Source organism: Urocitellus parryii, chromosome 7 (genome assembly GCF_045843805.1).
Source record: "Urocitellus parryii isolate mUroPar1 chromosome 7, mUroPar1.hap1, whole genome shotgun sequence".
Classification (NCBI taxonomy): domain Eukaryota; kingdom Metazoa; phylum Chordata; class Mammalia; order Rodentia; family Sciuridae; genus Urocitellus; species Urocitellus parryii.
Window position 1 is genome coordinate 4,536,085 of NC_135537.1, and position 22,979 is coordinate 4,559,063.

General features: G+C 50.6%; 1 protein-coding gene across 1 annotated transcript in view; it reads left to right on the plus strand.

Annotated features, from left to right (window-relative positions):
- Col22a1 (collagen type XXII alpha 1 chain) overlaps positions 1-22,979 on the plus strand; it is a 240,251-nt gene that overhangs the window by 95,874 nt on the left and 121,398 nt on the right. Inside the window, exons 16-23 of the mRNA XM_026407769.2 lie at positions 1,123-1,176; positions 2,484-2,528; positions 7,729-7,782; positions 9,949-9,993; positions 12,020-12,064; positions 12,374-12,403; positions 12,659-12,712; positions 15,744-15,797. Of these exons, the coding sequence (XP_026263554.2) occupies positions 1,123-1,176; positions 2,484-2,528; positions 7,729-7,782; positions 9,949-9,993; positions 12,020-12,064; positions 12,374-12,403; positions 12,659-12,712; positions 15,744-15,797 (381 nt within the window). The remainder of the gene's footprint in view (positions 1-1,122; positions 1,177-2,483; positions 2,529-7,728; positions 7,783-9,948; positions 9,994-12,019; positions 12,065-12,373; positions 12,404-12,658; positions 12,713-15,743; positions 15,798-22,979) is intronic.

A 22,979-nucleotide genomic window follows, 5' to 3' on the forward strand; every position in this document is an offset into this window, starting at 1 on the left:
TCCTCAGTTGTGAGCGGTTTTTCTTCCGTCTCACTCATCTCCAGGGACTGAAATGTCCATCCGACCTTTCTCCCTATCTGTTCCTCAAACGCAAATAGTTTTTCCTCAAATGTGAGCGGTTTTTCTTCCGTCTCACTCATCTCCAGGGATAGGCAACTTAAAACAAAAATGAAGCAAAACAAAAGAGTAAACTTAGAATGGCTACCCATCCTCTCGCCCTGCCCTCAGGGGCGAGCAGTTTACTTACCCTCAGTCGCTCCCCGTACGGGCCACCAAATGCCGCAGTCTGACTGGGCACAATTCAGGAGCCACTTGTCAAAAGAAACAAACTTTATTTTTAAAACTACAAACGCCAAACAAAACAGCTCCTCAGGAAAAACCCTCAGAGCCCAACTGCCACCACCGGCTTCCACAAGCCTCTCCCACACACCAACAACCACCTCCCACAATCCTCCTGCTCTTGAGGCCGATTGGCTAGGTCGCGTGGGCGGAGCCAAAGAAGTCCCCCAATGAGCAGTTCCGTAGTCTGAAGGGCAGGGAAACAGCCCAATGAACATGACCGCAGAGGAGCCAATCAGCTAGATGTTGCTGGGGCCGCTGTGAGCCAATCATCAGCTGGCAGTCTGAAGGGCAGGGAAACAGCCCAATGAACATCACCACAGAGGAGCCAATCAGCTAGATGTTGCTGGGGCCACTGTGAGCCAATCATCAGCCGGCAGCTGGGAGTTTGCTGGCAGCTGGAAGTTTTCTGGGGCCCCTTTGGCTGTGGCTCTCAACACACAGGAATCAGCTGTGCTTCTGCAAAAGACGTGATTGTGTCCAGGCCAGATCTCAGAAGGCAGAGGGATGTGGGGCAAGTGGAAATGGAAATTGCTGCATCTGGGCTCAGAGGGCACGCCAGAGCTGTTGCTTGACGTCTGGCCGATCTGGGTGTGAACATGGCTCCATCAGTAGGGGAGAGGAAGCAGAGGTCCAGGGCTGTCTCCTGGAGAGATGGTTCAGGCAGTGCAGGCAGCTCTTGGCATGCAAACCTGTGGATCTTTGTATGAAACACGGTCACTGACTGAGCAGCTATTATCTGTTGTTTTTATCTCTAAAACTTTTGTGAATGCTCTTCTGCAGGGTCCCCAAGGACCACCTGGACTTCCGGGGCCTCCTGGGCAAGCTGGAGCTCCTGTAAGTAAAGGCTCCTGTCTGGGAGGGATGCTGTCTCTTTGCCCATCAATCAGGAGCCCGGCTCTCTGGCCAGAGCCTCACTGAATCTGCTTGATGAGGACTTGCTGTTGGCACATAGTGATGCCCAAGAAGCATCGGTCTCTCTTCTTTTAGACCAGAATTTCTTAAATGCTGTGGTACATAAGAATCACCTGGGGGATAGGTTCAAACACATTCCTGAGACCCCCATTCCAAGGTTCAAAAACAGGATAGAGCCCAGGGGTCTCTGACACTTGGTTGAAAGAAGCCACTTTTACCCACCTGTCCAGTTTGCCCCCTCTGGAAGGTAGTGAAGTCTATTGGATTTCCGGTCCCTAGACCAGTGCCAGTCACAGGTGCAGAATCTCCAGTGGGTAAAGGAGTGGAGAGTGGGTGACTATGGCATAGAAGGGCCCTGTGGCTTCTTGAGCATCGACCCTTTCTTCATTCTCATTAAAAAAGGGTTGAGATTGGCAGCAGTGTAGAAAGTCACTTTCAGGTAAAGCAGCTTGCTCAGCCTCCTGGGCACTCAGGACCTCCCATCTCAGTCTGCACAGCCCAAATATTTAGATGGGATTAAAACAGAATCCATGTCCACTAATCCCCAGACCCAGGTGTCCCTGAAGACCCTCTGCCCTTTAGCACGGTGTCTTGTGGCTCTGATGCTTTGCTCTTCAGTACAAATGCACAAATTATTCCTGGAACCAATGGGAAGTTCTGGGATGTGTCTGCCATGTTTAACACCCTCCCCATGGAATGCCCAAGGGTCCCTTCTTCGAGAAAGGAGAGAAGAGGGAGGAACCACACAAGGAGTTCATAGCACAGGGCCCTGCTGCTGCTCTACGGGAGGGGCCAGTGCAGCAACTCTTCCCTGGGGCAGGAGGAGGGGTGTGTGTAAAAGGCCCCAGAGTCTCCAATTCAAAGAGGGCCCCTTTCTGGAATCCATGGCACAGTGGAATTGCAGGCTTCAGGTGGAAGGGTCTGACTCTGAAGCCACATTTCTGCCCTTGGCCAGGTGAGCTCAGAGGTTCCGGTCTATAGCCATGAGACCAGGAGAACAGCCCTACAGGCTCCCCTCCACCCTGGAAATGGCCTGGATCAGTGACCCCGGCCCAAGGAGGAACCCAGGCCGCTATGTGGCATTAGCAGGACTACACTGCTACACAGGGTCTTTGCCACCTCCCTCTCCTGCACCCGGAGCTGGAGGCTCCCAGGAGGTTCTCCAGAGGCCTCAGGGGTCTAGCCCAGAGAAGCAGGCTGTGGTGGTGTCACTGCTCTTACCTCCGCAGGGTCTCCAAGGAGAACGAGGGGAAAGAGGACCTCGAGGAGAAAAGGTACGTGCAGGCTGTGCTGATCACCCGCAGCACTCTCCACTCTCCAGCGGGAGGAGGTGCTGGGACTGTCCACGCTTGGCGTGTGTATGTGTGTGCAGGTATGTTTGGGCACATGACATGGGTGTGCACATATGGGTATGCATGTGTGGTGAGGACCAGTGTGGTGCAGTGTCAATGTCCCACCCTCCAGGTAAGCTGTGCTGAAGGCTGTGTCTTGTCCCTGCAGGCCTAGCATCCTCTCCAAGAGACAGAGGTCAGGGCTTCCAGACAGAGTCCTGGCTTGGGGCTTGGAAGGTCCTGGTTCTGGCCATGGACTGGCATCTGACCTAGCAAGTTATATAACTTCTCTGCTCCTCAGTTACCTTGAAGTGAAGAAACGGGGGGTTTGTGGTGCCATTGATGAACAGGTCCCTGGGCACTCAGTCTTGGCACCCACTGAGTGTCAGGTACAGGCCACGTCCAGAGAGGACTGAGACACAGGTGCTGCCCTTAGGGGTCCAAGAGCTTAGGGGGAATAACAGATACTTACAAAGTCAACACAACGCAGGGCCACAGGTGCACAGTGTTAAGAGTAGACCCCGGAACATAGGTGGCCCTCAGTGTCTGATGAATCTATGAATGAATAGTAGACAACTCCATGAAATCCTGTCTCAAGACCAGGTCCCTGATAAAAAGAGCCAGGGTGAATCAAAGGTGTAGAAACGCAAGTGGAGGACAGTGATCTGGAAGGAGCCAGGTTTGCTCAGACAAGAGGCAGCTACATTTGGAAGAGATGCAAACCCCCAGAACCCCCAGGACCTTGGCCTTTAGATCCAGGTCCAATACCAGCATGGGGCCTCAAAAGGGAGGCCAGAAACCCTGAGCAGCTGAGAGGCCAAGGTTGTGGTTTCTCCACTGACCAGAGGCCTGGGGTTGAGCCAGCTGGAGAGAGGGGCATCCAAGAATCCTCAGGCAGGAGCAGTTACTTCCGGGCCCACAGAGGTCCTGTTCAGGGGGCCCTCGGTGCTTCACCTGGGGTCAGTGTTCCAACCTACACCCCGGCTCCAGATGGTGTGGGTTCAAGTCACCCAGCGCTGATACAACTGTGAAAGGGGAATTTTAAAAACAGCCCTCCTGCGAGGCCTCCACTGCTCTTGATTTGTAGACCCGAGGAGTCTTGGCATTTGTCAGCTCATCTGCCCAGGAGGCTGGTACTCACAGGGGCACCTGCTGGTGCTACCGTGTCTTCTGCCTCCTGAGAGAATATTGAGGAGATCCTGAAATAAATTAAGAATTACCTATGAAGTGTTTATGTTTTTAATGTGCCATAAAGGATCCAAAAACGTCTAAGCTTGACTTTTGGCCTAGGGAGCCTTCAGTCTGACTAGAAATGTGTGGGAAGTTGGATTTAGTCATCCATCCGTTAATCCATCCACTCTTTCCTTCATTCATGCACCACCCCCCAGCAGTGCTGCCTCAAGTATCCCCTTGACCCTCTGACTCTGGGCCCACGTATGGCTCCCTCCCAGGTCTCCCTGGGCTCCTGGCCTGCCCAGAGCTTCCTCCTCTGTGCTTCTAGAAGCTGTGCAGTTTCACCCGACTGCCGTGGTTGCTTGTGTCCTACACACACGGGAGTTCTCAGCTTCTTGAGCAGGACACTCCTGCCTCCTGCATCTCGGGTCCTCACTGGCTGAGGCAGCACTTGGTGCAAAGCATCTGGTCAGTTCTCCTCTCGGGAACACACTGGGATGGCACTGGGTATGAGCTGGGATGCTGTGGGAGCCACGATCAAGCTCGGATTGCAGAGGGCCTTGAGCGCCAGTGTCGTGTGAACTTTGGAGACGTGTGGTGTGGGTGCAGATGGTTTATTTTGGAGTGGAGGCTGAGATGAAGCCACAGGTCTGGATGAAGCAGCAGACAGGAAGCTGTGTCATGGTATCTAGGACATGTCACAGAGACAGAGCACCCATGAGGGCTCAGGTGGGCCCAGCCACCATCTGAACTGTGGTCTCAGGGTGCCCCGGGTGCTATGGCTTCAGTTCTGAGGATGGTGTGACCAGCTTTCCCAGGAAGTGAAGACTGGCCAGCCGAGGGGTGACTGTGGCCTTGTGAGGGGAAGCCTGCCACTGAGAGCTGGGACTGCCCTGAGCTGCCTCAGTTCCTCATGGACAGAATGGAAGAATTACCGTCTTCAGTGTAGCTGGTGGGAAGGCCGGATGAGATAACAGAAGTGTCCAGCTCGTAATGGATGGTCCATAAACACCTGCTTCCGTTCCCACCTGCTTCAGAGGCACCCAGCTGTACATGATTCAGAGCTTTGTTTCTTCCAAACACTATTTGGAGACAGCAGCCTTTCCTGAGGTGTTGGGCAGCCTCTCCAGCAAGCTCCTAGCATCATCTTGTTTGCATTAAGACTTTGTCTAGTCAACAAAAGCGGCAGTCCTCTGGACATCCCAGACCTGTAACGACGGGAGAAACCTGGCGCACTCTCCTTACTGTACATTGGGGGAAGCTGAGGTGGGGTATTCCTGATGCCATGTGTTCTGTGAGAAGAAGAACAAGGTGTAGAAGCCTCTCGTCCCAGCCTTTCCTTCCCCTGTGTGGTAGTCCAGGCCTGAAGCACTGGAACACGGTGGGATGTTCCCCTGGACTCCCTCCCTAGGTGGCCCACAGCCCTTTCTGCTGAAGTCAATGTGGGGAAGCTCAAGAAGTGGAGGGCACCTCCAAGCCATGTCCAGGGGAGAAGGTTCAGTTAGTGCCTCCCACAGCCTGAGTCCCTCCAGTGTGTAGCATCCCCGTGGTGTGGGTCAGCCCTGCAGTGATTCTGGAGACGATGTTTGGACCCCGGCTCTGGACTCTGTCTGTGGGCAGCATAACCTTTGGAGAGCCATTTAACCTCGAGGCTCAAGTTTCCTCCATGCAGAAGTTCAGAGTATCTACCGCATGAGACGGCACCAGGATTAGATGAGTTAACTTCTCTAACAAGCTTAGCGGGGTCCTGGGCAGCGCGCCCCGAGTACAGAGGGTGAGAGGAGAGACAGAGAAGCGGGGAGGGCGAGCTGTGCATTCCGCTAGCTCAGCTTTGGGTGTGATTTCTGCCTCTCTCGCTGATGTGCTTGTGGACTTGGGCACCTCCATTTCTCCATCTGCCAAACAAGAAGCCAGGGCTCCATGCTGCCCTGGGCCCTTTTCCAGTTCTTACATTTGATGGGTACTTAAAGTAGTCTGTGTTCTCAGGAACCTCTCTGACTCTGACATCAGCAAGAAGGAAGTTTCAATCTTCCCTTGAGACAGGCCCTTCTAGCTGCTGGGCCACGTCCCAGCACAGCCTGGGCCAGGAGTCACCACCCGTCCGTCGGTGTGGGTGTTCACTGTGATGAGGGACGCAGCCCTGCTTCTGGGGCTTTTCAGAGGATGTCTGTGTGGACACAGGTGGGGGAAGGCTCTGTAGGTGAGAGTAGATCCTGCTGTTGAGGGACAGTGAAGCCCAGAGGCCGTCAGGGGCTGCTGAGTCCTGCTGGTTGGCAGACAGTGAGATGCATCTGGTGAGGACAGAGAGGAGTCCACTCACTAAAGACCCTGGGAATTGACCACTGTCAACCACAGTTTTTTTCTGGAAAACCAGGTGCCCTGACAACTAAGGGTGACTGTGGGCATTGGGAGCATGTACTGGGTGCTGCGCCCTGTATGCTTAGGCCCAGGGGTAGTGGAAATAGACCAGGGGCTAAGGGTCAGGAGGCCCGGACTCTATTTATGCCAACTGCACAAAGTGGGTTCTTCTCCCGAGTCCTAAATTTCCCCATCGGTTGCTGGGGCTCCAGCCTGCCAACTTTAGAGTTTGGAAGAAGAGAAGGAGCAATAACAGATGTGGAATCAGCAGAGAGGAAGCACAGACAGCTCTCCTCTCCTTCTCCTCAGATCTCCTGCGATGAACCAGTTTTTCAAAACCATGTATACAATAGAGCTTGAAAACAGAAATGTGTACATCGGCCTACTAGATATGTGGAGTGACTTTGGGAAGAGAACATGGACATGAGTGCATTGTCACAGATGCAGGGTGAGAGGAAGTCCAGCTGTGGAGCTGAGAGAGGATCTGGGACATCTCCCAAGGTCAAATCCATGGCTGCAGGTGGTCCTGGGGGAGTTGTCAGCAGTTGCCCTGGGAAGCTGAGTTGGGCAGCTCTTTCCTGTCCCTCGCCGCCAGATTAAGGGACAGAACCATATCCCAGGCAGCCAGCAGTCCCCAGGAGGAATGGGAAGGCCAAAGTCAAGGAGGTGACCTTGAAGCTGAGCTTGAGTTAGCACAGTGTGGACACAGGGAAGGGGAGCGTGTCTGCTGGGCTCAGTGAAGTGTCAACATAGGCACAGATCCACCTCGGGACATCGGCCTTTCTTCATCATCTGAGTTCTTATAGCCAGCTGGAAGGACACTTGGTGAGGACATGAAGCCCTGACCTAGGTCCACTAATGGGACAGGCCAATATCTGTGAGCACTGTCTCAAGGAAACCAGTGCAAATCTGGGAGAAAAATGTTACTGCTCCTGGACTGTCCTCGGAAGCAAGTGCTTCAGGTGTGCCATCTCCTGTCTTAGTCACAGGTGTCTTTGAGGAAGGGATTATCCTCACTCCTATGAAACATCATGAACTAACAGTCTCAGAGAGGTAAAGCAACTTTCCCAAGTTACACAGCTAGTGCCTTTAAGGGAGCTCTAGGTGGAGGCACGGCCAGCTGCAGTCAGTTCTTAGATGTGTTCCAAGCAGGGGAATGTGGTGGATGTTCATCTGGGTGTACTGGATGGAGGAATAATGCATGGAATGTGCCTGTGGTTTTTGCAACTGCATTGCAAATCCCACACATGTATCCCAGGCAGACCCAGATGACAAGGAGGGTTGCAGCTCACAGAAGCTACATGGTCATCCCTGGGTCACAGATTTGGGAACTGAAAGGGACACGTGCCTGATTTCTCTGACCCTTCACCTCTGTTCCTTGACACTCTCTAGGGCTGTGTGTGTGTATATGTGTGTGTGTGTGTGTGTGTGTGTGTGTGTATCTGTGTGCTCATGTGCATTTGGCCTTCCTGTGCTGAGAAGTACCTGATGGAGGGTGGAGCTGAGCATGCTGGGACACTTTCCATGACAGTGACCAGAGTGGTGTCTATTCAGCTGCTGCCTGTTGATCACATGCTTGTAATTCATTTTTTAATTGTCCTTATTTTTCCAGGGCGAGCGAGGCCTGGATGGATTCCCAGGAAAGCCAGGGGAAACAGGAGAGCAGGTGGGTGGGTGCTCAGGATGGTGGCTGGGTTTTGCTAGAGGACAGAAATGATTGCTATCAAACTCCAGAGGGCCTTGGTCCCTGGGCTTCCTTCCTGTCAGCTGAAGACAGCAGGAGGCTTAGTGACCAAATTCCAGTTGTGTGACCCTCGTTGACTCTGCTGCAGAGCTGGAGGGTCCCAGTGAATAGACTACTGTAAGTCAATTGTATGTTGAGTAGCATGACGTGTTGCCATGAATGCGAAGACTGTGGATGACATGCTCATGTCCCATGTGACATGCATGTCCAGGGGTTGCTGCTCCAATCTTGTCCATAGAGTACAAGATTAGAAATGCTCGGCAATATGAACTGGGTGAATCAATCAGGAAGCATAGCTACAGGGGAATGAGATGAAGCCTTGGAAATTGTGCAGAACCCTCCTGTGCTGGCCCGGGGAATCTGTCAGATACATGGTTAATGGGGAAAGTGCATCGAGGACTTACAACACACAGCTTCTCTCTGGAAAGATAAACAAGATGGTTGCCCCTGGAAAAGGACAGTGGCAGGAGGATAGGGTGGGAAGGAAAATTTTATGCACTTATGCATGTGAATGTATGACATATTCCAAAAACTTTTATGCACTTTTGCAGGGGAATGTAAAATATATTACAAAAGTAATTAAATTTGAATATTCTTAAAAGTAAAAGTTAAGTAAAATTGTACATTCATTTTGAGGATTATTAGAAAGATGCTTATCATATTGAATGTATTATTTAACATACTTGTTAGTCAATTAATATATTTATGTAAATAAAAAATAGTTCAGAATGTATGTAAATTAACTATACTCAATATATAAATTAATTATAGTAAGCATATCAATTTTAGCGTACTTAAATCCCATCACCCAGAAATAATATCTGGATTTATATTTCTTGTCATTTAACAAATTGAGATCTCATTTTTCTTATATCTTGCTCTCCTTTCATTGACATTATATGGTAAACACAGAACCATTTCTTAAATATTTGCCCAAGGTACCACCCAAGTGGCATATTAAAAATATCCATGGTGTGCTGCTTCCATGCCAGCACACACTGGGAACACCCACTGGGTGACGGCTGAGAGAGGAGGCCCCTTCCCAGGAGAACCTTAAAAACACAAAGAAACCACAGGCTGTGGTAGAGGGTGGGCTGGGGAGCAGAGGGAGGGCACCTCCTCTCTGATTCCCTGGGGGACTCCTGGTGGGTGAGTGGGCTCCGTTCATTTTTGCTAAAGGTGAGAGAGCTTGTGTGTGCAGCCTTGAGTGTGCCTCCATGTCATTAGGACAGAAATCCCCGTCAGTAAGTGAACACTGCTTGTCCAGCTGCCCCCAGATCCCTCCTTGCTTCTCCGAGGAGCCTGACATGAGGACTCCCAGTGGGGGTCTCCTGGGGCCTCTCCCCTCTCCCCTCTATGGGGATTTTCTGGGGTATTTTTTCTACTCTGGGGATTGATCTCGGGGCCTCATGCATGCCAGGCATGTGTTAACCACTGAGCCACATTCCCAGCCCTTTTTATTTTGAGGCAGGGGGTCACACTAAATTTACTAGGTTGCCTCCAACTTGTGACCCTCCTGCCTCAGGTGTGCACTGCTGTGCCAGGCTCCGAGGAGATTTGCTTGCTCTGGCTTTGGTTCTGGCCACTCCCGAAAGGGCACATTGTGTTGGGGCACTGACGAGGAGGCAGGCTCTGCCTTCATCCTCTGGGGCCTCGGTTTCCCTGTGGCCTTAGCTGGTCCTGGCCTTCCCTCTTCACTTGAGCATGGAGACTCAGCCAGTGCTCAGACCTCTGAGGATTCCCAGAGAGCTCCATCAGACTTGGCCCTCTGTAATGCCTGGGCCCGGGCAGAGGAGTGATTTGCTCCTCCTGCCTCTCTCCCAGGTTCCCTCTGCCGTGTCCCCTGCCGAGTGCAGCACCACACTGCAGTGGTTCGAAAGAGGGAGAGGTGGACATGAAGATCTAGGTTATTGGAGAAAGAGCTTCCTAGCAGGAAGCCCAGTCCAGAAAGTCTGTTGTGGGGGACCTGGGCTTCTGGGGGAAAACAAGCCACAGGTTCAGAGGGGCAACTGCTGACTCTTTCCTTCTCCCCCTCCACCTGCATAGCCCAGTGCCTGTCATGACCCAACTTTGCTTTCTTTCCCCCAGGGCAGACCTGGCCCTCCTGGTGTGGCAGGACCCCAGGGAGAGAAGGTAAGCCAGGCCAGGGGCTGTAGCACCAGCTCCTGAGTCAGCAGATGTGTGAACTTCCCCTGGATCAAACCAGGATCGGGGAGGGGATGGGGTGGGAGAGTCCTGTGGACAAGGTGGGTCTGGAGGAAGCAGGGGGAGTTTGGGCATCAGGACCTCAGCTAGCAAGACACTGCTGCTATCACATTTAAGTAGTTTTCCTTCTTTTAGGAATAAATATCCATTAAAAAACAAACAAACAAACAAAAAGCCCCCTATTACATGACATTTAGATGTATTAAAATCTTTTACTACTTAAAATGCTTCTAGACCAAGATAGGCTGTGAATACACACAACTAGTAATCTTTACAAACTCCTTGTCCTCTTTCTTCTCCTTCTGTCCTTTTCTCTCCTCTACAACATTTCACATTTTTTTAAAAAATTAGAATAAGAGTCTTGAGAATATACTAGGCCTTTAGTAAATAAAATAAAGGTTGTATCCTATTATAAGGGTTCTCTCTCTCTCTCTCTCTCTCTCTCTCTCTCTCTCTCTCTCTCTCTCTCTCTCTCTCTCTCTCTCTCTCTCGTAAGCATTTTGGAGAGGAGAGCAAAGTCTTTTTATTTATTTATTTATTTTAATGTGTGGTGCTGAGGATCAAACCCAGTGCCTCACATGTGCAAGGCAAGTGCTCTACCACCGAGTCCCAGCCCCATCCCACATGTCATCCCTTTTTGCTTAACCAAGCAAATTTGCTGCTTAGGATTTCTGTATCTCAAGTAAATGCCTGCATGTAAAAGTTTGTTGTCGATTTTGCATGCTTATAAAAATGCTGTGAACGTGACTCTCCTGAGCACTGGGTAAACAGGAGGATGAAGGAGGAGCTCATGCTCCAGGATGAGACCCAGGCCTGTGTGAGTGCAGGCTAGAGAAAGGCAGGGCGAAGGCTGTGGGGAGCAGGGTTTAGTGCTGCTGAGATGAGGTCAAGTAGCTTTGCTTCTCAGAGGGACCCAGGCAGGGCTCAGATAACATCATCTTGGGGCAGCCCAGTTCCTGAAGTGTGGTCTCAAGAAGTAGAGAGGGTATGCACCATAAGTAAATAAATAAATAGGAAGCAGTGGCTAAAGAGGCCTCAGCTGAGAATTCTAGCAACTCCCAACTCACTCACCTGGGCTTCCATTCAGGTGCATTGATTATTCTCTCACCTTCTTGTGGTCTCTAGAGTTGAAATTGACATGATTGGGTTATTCTAGCATCAAGATTTTAATACATTCTTGCAGTGTTTTGATAGGAGATGCTGAATCCTAAAATTAGCTGCCAAGACTCTGGGTAAAAGGAAAAGTGTATGCTCCTAAGCTATGTGCAGGAACATTAGCTCTGAGCAGCCTCCCTGCTTTAGTGATAGGGCACTGGAGTAATGGGATAATGATTTTTGTATTGCCATAGTTGACAGATGTTCCCCAAGTGGAACCAAGATTTAGCTCATGCCCTGGGGAATCTGATCAGGTTAAGATTAAGAAGGAGGAGTCATGATGAAAGCCTTTTTTGTTCAATGACAAAGAAAGTGGACAGAGTCATCACAGCATTTTCTTGCTCGTTTATCTGATAACTGTTTATTGAATGCTGACCATTTGCTAACTGTGAACTTGACATAAGGACATGGCAAAAGATACGGTCACTGCTCTCACGGTAGTGCCTGCTGTGTGCAAGTGCTCACTGAGTAGGAAGTTTCTAGCAGCAAATAGCTGTGATGAACCCTGAGGTGTTCACGGGACACCAGCCAGATCTAGGCACTGGGCTGAATGTGCACAAAAGACAAAAATGAGACTCCTGTCCTCTAGAAGCCTGTGGCCTAGACACAGAGATGAGAATCAGACACAGAAGCTTCAAAAATATTGTAGGGAGGCAGGAAACCCAGGCATGGTGACCCTAGGTGTGATAGAACATGGACAAGGTCCACTGGGCTTGTAGGAGTGAGCAAGGACCCTGAGGGGGCAGCAGCGGGTGTGGCAGCAAGTCGCTGAGTCGAAATGCTTGTTGTTTCTACACAGGGAGACGCGGGACCTGCGGGACCTCCTGGTGTGCCCGGCTCTGTGGTGAGTGCCCAGCAGTGGGTGGGAATCATGCACTCAGGTGCTGATGGACCCAGGGCCCTGCAAGAGTCCTCGTCTCTGAGCACGAGGCAGAACTCTGCTGATGCTGCCAGTTGGGTGGAAAATCTTCAACACCAAAAGCCAGAGAAAAGGCAGAAGCCACTTCATTATAGTGTGTGTGTGTGTGTGTGTGTGTGTGTGTGTGCGCGCGCACGTGCACGCGTGTGTGCGCGTGCTCTTAATGGAACTTAGAGAGGTTGACTATTGCTGAGAAAATTCCAGCACCTTTGCTAACGCCTGTCTGTCCCTCAGGTGCAGAGAGAAGGCCTGAAGGGAGAGCAGGTAAGCGGTGTGGGTCCTCCTGTGGTGGGGACTTAGGAGGAGCAGAAGTAGGAAAGGCCACGACCCTACAGTTGGGCGCAGGCACAGCCTGCCCACGTCCAGTTGGCTTTCTGGAGTACAGATGCCAGCATCCATGCCTCTGGGTCCCTGTTGGGAGCTCGAGAAATAAACTCTAGTCAGGGAAAGACCCCGGGGGGTGGTATCCCTGGTCATGTGGAGAAGGAAGTTGAACTGACACATGACTTGTGTTTCTAGGGAGCTCCAGGACCAAGAGGTCACCAGGGCCCACCTGGACCCCCAGGAGCTCCGGTAAGCCATCCCTCCAACCCAGGGTGAGCTCTGGGCACTCGAGGCCTGGGCGATGGTAGTCCCCCTGTTATGAGCACTGCTGTCTCGGAGGCCTGTGCCTCACCACGGTGTAGCTGATCTCGTCATTCCAGGAGGAAATGCTGTGCGAGGTGAGACCTCGGGCTACAGTGCACGCAGGAGCCAGGCGTGGAACTGCCACGGAATTCCAAGCAGGCTGTCCCCAGTGCCCTCACTCTAAAACAAGGCTGTGACTGGGGCTGCCAGGGTTCTAGTTTCCTCCAGATAAAACAGAAGGCACTCGAGTGCATCTCCTCACGCAGGTTTACTCCCCCAGGCTTCTGATTGGTGCTGACGAGGCGGCACCCTTTGATTTCCCTCTATGAAGAACATAACTGTGTAAATAGCTATTTGGGGAGAGGCCACTCGAGGGGAGCCCATGATCGTTTGTGCTGTAAGTTCAGACACTCCGGATGGCAATGAGAACATAGTGAACACCGGGGGGCCCAGTTTTACAGTTGCCCCTCCTGGCAATGGGTTGCTGCTGCTGCTAAGTTGCTCTCTGAAGGAGATAAAGCAACTCTCATTTTTATGTGGTGGATGAGATTCATAATGAATTATTGAGGCCCAGGCAGCATCAGATACATGTGTATGGTTTTGCTGGGATAAAACTAGAAGAAACAGATGACTTTCCATCCCAGTATCATTAGAAGAATTTCATATAAAAAAAATCATGGACAAACTAAGCTACTTCTTGTCTCTGTGATGTCCCCAGGCTCAGATTCCCACTGGGGAGAACTGCATGGGGCACCTTCACCTACAGACAGCCCTCTGCAGTCTGTAAGGCTGCACTGTGCCCTCCCATCCTTTTCCAATGAAGACATTGGTGCTTGCTCAAAGTCATATCCCTTTTGAGAGGCAAAGCAGAACTTGGAATCAGTAATCTTGGAATGTGATCTTGGAATCTTGGAATCTGCCTGACTAACTGGTCCCCACGCCCTTTCATCACTGAGAGCTCATTATGCAGGACCCATGAAGGTCTTGAGCCTCCCTAGGTTCAAACTCCAGAAGAGCACAACCAATCCTGCTGCCCACAAGAGCTGTCCATGGTCCTGCAGATGTGTTAAGGCCCGGTGCTGCCGATAGAGTTGGATTTAGTACAATCATAACATTGGTGCTGAAATGCCTATGGACAGAGTTCATGAAGCCAGTGACCTCGCTAAAGCCTTTATTAAAGGGAACAGTATTGAGAGGTCTAAGACTGAGGTTCATACGGCCAGGATCAACTCCCCTCCATCTCTAAGACCACAGAGTTATTACTTAACACATGTTTGTAGAATGATGGCCCCACGACATTCTTGGGGGCATTAAAGTGGGGCCTGAATGCAGAGTGAGCTTGTAAAGAGCAGGATGACTTTGGGATGACTTGGGATCAGGAGCCAAAGCACTTGGCTTCACATCCCTATTCTTCCACCATGGAGATTTTTGAATTTGGTACCGGGGTCTGATCTCGTTTGATCCCACTTGTTTCCTCCCTAATTTGGAAATCATCACCATCATCTCTCACATAGACATGCCATGAGTGTTAATAAACTATTGTGCAAAACCTTGCTCCATGAAGACTTAGCCCAGTGCTAATATGAGCTGTCATTTCTATCTTCTTTGGAATCCCATCAGCCCCTGCCTTGGGGGCTTCTGCAGAGCACTTGCCTTCTATATATTCACTGGATTGAATTGAACCGAGAAGCTGGCTTCAGTGACTCTGTTGAGAATGGAAAATTTTGAATTTGTGTTCAGCAATCCCAGAAAGAAGAAAATATACCCTATTCTCTAAATGGGAGCAGGGTGCCGCATTCTGCATCCAAATCCTGGCATCTTCCATTCTTTCTCCAGAGGAAACAGGCCTGATGGCTGGACCAGTCTCAGGCTGAGTGATTGAAGGGCCAGCTGGGCAGATCAATGTCAGGCGTTTCTGGATGCTTAAAGCAAACTCATTTCTGCAGGGTTGCCTCACACTGTGTGCCCCAAGCTCAGCAAAACTCTTGTGAGGAAGGAGATCCACATATTAAATTCCTACAGCTTGGCCATTCATTTATCCATTTACACGGTGCTATTAAATGCAAAGACCTTGGACCTAAATACAGCTTGATCATGTAATTAGTTATGCAACACTTGACCATAATGACTGTTAGTATTATAACCATATTTGCTTAAGGTGAGGAAATTGAAATGCAGAAAGAATGTTTCCAGCCAAAGTCCACCCAGAGGTGGTGAACCGGTACTGGAGCTCAGGGTCTGAGTTGTCCACTGAGCCTCCACACCTGGCTCCAGATGCTGTCATTCAGGGTGCTGCCAGAGGCTGTGCACAGCCTTAGAATCCCTTCCTCTTGTGATCTTTACAACTGCTCAATAGCTGGCTGTATTATCTCCATATCAGAGAAGAGATTACTGAGGTCCAACCATGTCCAGTGTCTTATCTGAGGTCATGCAGCAGATACATAACAGGGTGAGGGGTCAGGATCTGAATTAGGTCAGTGTGCTACCCTCACCCACAGTCAAGGTTCCCTGTCCAGCTGAAATTGACCTTTCCTAGATAATTTTATGCATGTGTCTGGGCTGTTATACTTTGCATGTCACTGTTGCCTGAGAATCAGTAAATCCAAGCTAGTTCTTTCTAAAACTGCAAGCCATGGGGCATGGACACTGGAATTAGAGTTAGACACTTGGATTCCAGAAGATTCTTCTATGTGCTTTATGGAAATTGGTGATGCAAGCCATTTGAACCTTACTGTGCTCATCCATAAAATGTATACCATGGTGCTACATCTTCCTTATTAAGCATACTTAATTTGATCAAATAAGAGCGAAAGTAGATTGGAATGAAGGGGATGTCGTCTCCTCCCCACTCCATCAAGATGTGATAATATTTCTGTATTCAGTGAGAGAGAGAGAGAGAGAGAGAGAGAGAGAATGACCCCTGCTGTTGAACCCTGCATTCACTATTCTCCCTCTCCCCCTTTTTTCCATCCTGAAGGGTCTGATGGGTCCAGAAGGCAGGGGTGGACCCCCTGGTTTGCAAGGTCTCCGAGTAAGTACCTGTCTTCCCTTTCTGATGCCCCACCTTGCAACCCATCCCCCCATTTCATAAGTTCCAACGGAGGAGATGAATTCACTCCAGAAGCTTGGGATGAGTGTTGGAAGCCAAGGGAAGGTCTGGGCTCTGCTCACTGGCCTTTGGGAGATCTACCACACGCTCTGAATTGGGTTGGTCCTTGGGGACATGGAGATGGGTCTTGCCCTCTGCTGAGTGTCCAGCATATAGAAACTGCAGTGCTGTGTGATTAGGGTTCCCTGGAAGAGGAAGGCCCAAAGTAGAGAGGGCACAGAGATGGGCAACTGACCCAGTCTGGGGATGGCCAAGGATGTTTGAAGGAGGTGATATCTGAGCTAAGTTTTGAAAAAAGACACAAAGAAAATAGGCGCAAAAAGGTAGAATCTGCCAACTCAGTGCAGCTACATTAAGCAGATTCACATTACTATCATACATCATGTGGCTCGGCATTTGATTTAATCAAATTGAATTTAATTTAGCACTTGTCTTCTTATCTAAATTGTGCACACCTAACAAGTTTTAGTTCACCAGTAAGCTTGGCTTCTGACACAATGTCGTAGGCTTAAGGAGGGCTGCAGAAGCACCTGTGGGTTAGATGCCCCCCTGGACACCCCACAGCCAACTAGACTGGGACCCAGACTGAGCTCTGTCTGCAGTTCCCAGTAGGTGCCTGATATGGAATAGGGAGGCAGCACAGTTGTTAAACTCTAACCTTAAGCTCATACCATTTTTGCTGATTCACATGGAAAAGTGTCTGTGGATCCCACGCACCTGCAGTTTGGACCTGCAGCTCCAAGAATAGTGAACTCACTGCCTTGGAGGTTTTCCTGCAGGGGCCAGGTGACCACTGATCCATGGGTGGGTACACATCCTGACATATGGCAGAAGAAACCCCAGTCCCATTTACAGCCCCTTTTAGCCTGCAGATTCTGCAGCTCAGGCAGGTGGATAGTGTTACACGTTTGCTGTGGATTGTCATTTCCCTCCCAACAAGGAGGGAGCTGGGCCACAGCTCTACATCCTCCATCCTGAAATTGGATAAACCTGCCCTTCTCACCCAACACAGACTCCAGCCTGTCCAGTGAACTTAATTGTTTGATTTCCAAAGGATTCTGCCTCCTATAAGTCTCTTGGATCTTCAGATTCTAGCGAGAACTTATTTTGGAATCTAGGTGAGCTTGTCTCAAAGGTACTTTAGGTACTTTAGGTGAAAGAGAAGAGTCAGTCTCTCAAGCGACAGACCTTGGGTATGCCACCTCCTGTCAGTCAATGAGGCTGTGAGGTGAGTTGCTTGCTCCTCTGGAGGGTGGAGGGCCCTGAACCTCCTGGGTGTGAAGCTCTGCCTCACTTTCCTGCAGCTTGCAACCCCTGCAAACCACCAGGTCTCTCCAAGCCTGAGGCCTCCTTGTTAGAGGGGAAAGGCAACCCCATGGCCATGTTGCCACGAGGCCCGGGATGGCGTGGCCCTTGGTGGGCAGCAGACTGTGGCAGTGTCAAGGCCTTTGTTCCCTCTAGATCCTCGTCTTAAGGGAAACAAGCAGTCTCTACACACCACGTGATCAGTGTTCATGGAACCTGCCCTCATTTGTACTGACCTGTTGCAGTGTTACTGTTCCTAATATGGTACTAGGTGGCAGGTGTTTACCTGGAGATGTCTATGAACATCTTTACGTCTTTACCTAATATTCTTGTATGAAAGAGGAGAAGGAGCATCTGGCTGTCAGGCTCACGCTCTCTTGGGCATGATTTCTTGGAACCTTCTGGGTGTGCTCCCGAGGAATGGCTGGGTCTCACCTGGGAGTGCTTTACTCCTAACAGCCACCAACCACAGATGCAGTGGGTGTCTGGCCTGGTCCCAGCCTAACAGCTCAGGGGCCATGGAGATGGGGAAGATGCCCCAGGCCTGGAGATTTGAGGGATGAGGAGAGTCAGGAAAGCCAGCCGGGTGGGGTGTGGTATTTGTTGAGTTCTGGTTATGTGCTGGTCCTCACCAGAGCCTCCGCAGGTGCAGGGCAGGTCTGAGGGAACACAGCTCCTTGGTGGCCTCTCAGGGACTCCCACCTAGGACTGTGTGTCTAAAGCCTGCCTGCCTCCTCCTGCTTCCTTTCCTTGTATGTGTGAGACATCAGCCAGCTCAGCGAGCTCTCGTGATTGCAGGTGCTCTCTGCTCCATGCTCTGGGAGTTCCTGAAATACCCAAGGGCTCCCCTGCCAGGCCTCACGGTGGGCTCAGAAGCTTGCTCTCCATGCATGGGGGCCTGACAGGTGTTCTGGTTTTCAGAGGGGTGAGGGGCCTGGGCTCCGGGGAGGTCTGCCTAGAGGGGTAGCAGGGCTGGGTTCCAGGTGGTGGGGGAGAAGGCACCACCAGGGGTGGGGGCGGCCTCCAGGAGCCAGTGGGCTTGTGGAGGAGTCAGTGGGATGTGGAATTGGACACAGGAAGTGGGCCTGAGGGGGCTCTGCACACTTGCTCACCCCGCAGCTCTGCTGTACTTCATCTGCAGTGTGGGGCACAGCGCTGCAAGAGGGCTGTGGCCAAAGCTTCTCCTTCGTGCCAGGCCAGCCCTGAGTGGGGCATTCAGCTGACCCCTCTTCCTTTCCTTTTGGTGTGGCTCTTCTCCATTCTCACCTTTACTAGTTCATCCTTTTCCGTCCCTGTCCTTTCTCTTCTCCTATGTCCTTCCTTCCAAGTTCATCCAACCTGCAAATAGCACCCCAGTAGGCTTCTCCAGCACTGACTGGGGACCAGACGTGTCTTAAGCAGCTGGGTAGTTCAGCGAGGATGGGCCGTGCCTTGATGATGGTGGTGCCCTGCAGGCAGTGGAGGAGAGACATCATATCCCGCATGCAAGTAGGTGATGCAGGCAGGCCGCGTCAAGAACACTGCACTTAACCCAGCTCTCAGGAGATGAGGCTGCAGGCCGGCATGACAGCCAGGTTGGGACACCAGGTAGAGGGAGTAGCTGGAGCTCAGGGCCTGGGGCAGGGGAAGATGAAGTCAAAGAAATGAGGAAAAAAAGCCTCGTGGGCCACTGTACAGACTGTGAAGGAATTGCGAGTCAATTGCTTACACTCAGCATACTTTGTTATGAAAAAAATCACAGGCAGAAGTAGGAAGAGGAGTTCACTGAACCTCCGTCTGCCCAGGACCCTTAGGGGTGATGTTCTATTGACACCAGCACTCACTTCTACCCACCACTGCATTAGTTGGAAGCAATTCCAAAAGGCACATTATTTTGTTTCTAAATATTTCAGTACATTATCTCTAAAAGATAAAGGATTTTAAGAGAAACAAAACAATGAGACCATTATCCCTCCTAAATCTGTGAAAACTCTGGCTTGAAGTTTCATCAAATATTTATCTGCTGTTCAACGTGCTGCTGTCTCATACATTCCTGGCTGCAGTTTGCTCACTGCGGACTTTTGAGAACGGCAGTGGCAGGCTGGCTGACATTCCAAACACATCCATTTGGCTTCTGTGCCAAGAATATAGATTACCAGGACCGGGGAGACCAGTCCTGGGTTCCCATGGGGATGGAATGGGAAAGGTGGCAGCTGAGGCCAGGGATGGGGACAGGAAAAGCAGAGGCCTTCGGAGCACTCACCTGGTCCGGATCACCCAGCAGGAGTGGGAGAAGACTGAGAAAAAGGCAGAAGAAGCCATATCCTGGAATGCCAGCGCCTGGCAGAGGACTGGCCCAAGCTGCTTTCAGGCGGGCCAGAAATGGCATTGACACTGGGGATAGAGGGGGCAGAGGGGCTCCTGCCTCTCCTGCTGCCTTTGTGAATTGCAGATGATGACCAAGGGAGTGGGGTCTTTGAGGCTCCTGGCCCTCCAGCAGCTCCAGGTGATTCTCTGATTTGGACCGTGCTCTGTCCTGCAGACATTGCTAGCTCAGCACCTGCAGTGATGGAGGAAGGAGAGTAGGAGCTAATTGTGATGTTGTGGGCTTGGAAGCCACTTCCTGTTCTGTCATCTTCTGGCTGAGTCAGGAAAACCCAAGACAGAGTGACTGATTCAGAAATTATATCTCTGCTTCCCTTGTCATGACCTGTCATTTCCTCCTCATCAATTTCAATTGAAGCATTACTCAGAAGCGCTCCCGAGTGCTGCTGCGCACACTCAGGCTGCTGAAAGGCAAGACACCAGACAATGACAAGGTACAGACACGTGTGAATTGAGAAGCAGAGGCTAAAGCACCGGGTGGGGAAAGGAATTCAGGCCTCTCTTTTAGAGATTAGTAACAGGCGGACGCCATAATCCTTGGCAAGGTAAATCCATTCATTTTGGACAAAGCTAGTATTTTTCCACAATGACACCACAAAGGGGGAGAATTGGAAGCTAGGTGCCCTCTGCACCATCCAGCAGAAGAGCAGGAAGTGCCCACCCAGCTGGAGGGGGGTGGGCAAGGGGCTCCCTGCCTCAGGGGTTGCCTTTCTCTCTCCGAGGTGAGAACCTGCCCGGCTTGTCTGAGCTAGACAGCAAGCACAGTCACTTAGCTGAAGTGAGAGATACTGCAGATGCATCTGAATTGGAATGTTCCAGCAGAGGAGCCAGCTTGGCTGCAGGCCGCTCCGGCACTGGGACACTCCAAGCCTCCGAGAGAGTCACTTTCCAAAGATGTAGTCCCCCTCGTCGTCCACTCCAGATGCCACAGTTGTCTCTCACTTCAGCCCCTTCTCATTTTCTGCAGAGGGCTTGACTGATATTTTTCATATTTGAGAATTTGTTTCCTTTTTCTCCATTAGAATGTGAGACCATAAAAGAAAGGATGTTCTCTTTTTTATTTAGATATCCTCATGAAGGAAAAGAGGGCCTAACGTGTAAAACACCAAGTTTTATATAGACATGCAATGTATGTGAAATATGGAAACATACAATTTGCATAAACATCTAATGACCCATTAATAAGCATCTCAGCAAGATGAATGCATGAAGCATGGATGGAGATCTCTGGGTACCCATGTAATTGAGTGGCACGAGGAAAAGGACAGGACCCTAAACTGGAATCTCGTCACCTGGGTTCTGATCTTGGATGAGAAATGTCCCTTTCAGTGAAGACAGCGTGAGCCTGGCTCTGTGGGGCAGAGTCCTGGGTGACATAGCTGAGGTATGGTTTTCATATCATATTTTCTCTTCTCTGGATCAAAAAAAGAAAAAAAAAGTCTTGTTTAAGAAAATCCTAGATTGTCAGGCACTTCAACTTCATGGCAAGTTTGGAATGTCCATACTACAGACTCTGGTGACAGAAGGGGTTCCTGAGACTCTCAAGGAGAGAGACTCGATGTCCAGAAAGATCACATGGTCTCTCTGGGTCAGGGCAGCCTCCTGCTTCACATTAGCTTGGGAGTGTCTTCTGTTCCTGTGATCATCTTCTCTGTATCTCTGGTCCCTCCAAACTTGTCTTGTCCAGTGTGGCGCCTCTTCTTACTAAACCGAGACGGCTCCCTCCTCCTGGCGTGGTCCTGGGCTGTGTCGCCCGGGTGAGAACACACCTGGGAAGGGGACTCCATCTTGGCAGGCGTTGAGCTGGTGTGAGGTAGAAAGGGAATGACGATTGCTTCAGCGCAGGCACCTACCAGGGCATCCTTGTGGAGATTGCCTTGGAGACAGCCGGGACCCTTAATAACCGACTGTGCCACCCTGTGGGCTACCCTGGACACGTCACTCGGTCTCTGGTGACTTCCCTGCGAGTGGAGGGCTCCTGCTGCCCGCAGCCCTGGTCTCCCACAGGTTTGGGGGAGGGGACGGCAGTCTTGGCAGGGGCGGCCTGGTGTGCATTTGTTTTACTTTTCCATTTTTAAAACCTTTCTTCTGCCTTTTCCTGCTCTGCCAGATGGTAACAGCATTGTTTGGATCACAGGCTCCTGTTTGATTCAGTCCAGGGCCTGGAGCCAGGGTTTCTGTCAGGACACCCTAGGTTTTTCCTGAGCACCTGGTTTTATCTTCAACCAGTAGAAAATAATCACGTTTGACATTTGGAGGCACGGAGAAGAGGAACCGAGCTGGAGACCATACGGAGCACATTAGAATGACGCACACAAGCAATCCTTTTATCTGTTAATGGCCCCTCGAATGGCTGTGTTAACTCATCCTGCCTGGGAAGGGGTTGCTGTTCTGAATTTATAGGTTTCCCTCCTCTCCACGGGCAGACGGGCAGCCTTGGAAATACCAGTCCTGCTCAGCATCCTGGCATTCAAAATGTCTTGGAAAATCTGCCCTGGTGATAAACTGCAAATACTTATCCAGATATTGTCCTGGGTAGAAATTTAAAAGAGAAGAAAAATGACAAGGTACAGACCTATTGTTAGTAAAACAGCTCTTTATTGCAGCAGAACTTGTCCTTGTCGGCACTTCTCAAATCCTTACCATCAGTTATGAATCAAAAATGCAGAAATGACATAGCTGCTACTGCAATTCCACTGCCAAAACTACTACAAGAACACCACTTCCACACTACCAATGTTGCAACCACCACCATTAACACCACCATCACCATCACCATCACCACCAACACCACCATCATCACTAACACCACAATCATCACCACCACCACCATTACCATCACCATTACCATCACCACCAACACCACCATCATCACCACCACCACCATCACCACCACCATCACCATTACCATCACCACCAACACCATCATCATCACTAACACCACAATCATCACCACCATCACCATTACCATCACCATTACCATCACCATTACCATCACCACCAACACCACCATCATCACCACCACCACCATCACCACCACCATCACCATTACCATCACCACCAACACCATCATCATCACTAACACCACAATCATCACCACCATCACCACTACCACCATCACTATCACCATCACCACCAACACCACCATCATCACTAACACCACAATCATCACCACCACCACCATCACCACCATCACCACTAACACCACAATAATCACCACCACCATCATCACCACCATCACCACTACCACCATCACTATCACCATCACCATTATCACCACCACCACCATCACTACCACCATCACCATCATCACTACCATCACCATTATTACCACCACCATCACCACCACCACCACCATCACCATACCATTACCATCACCATCACCACTACCATCACCATTATCACCACCACCATCACCACCACCATCACCACCAT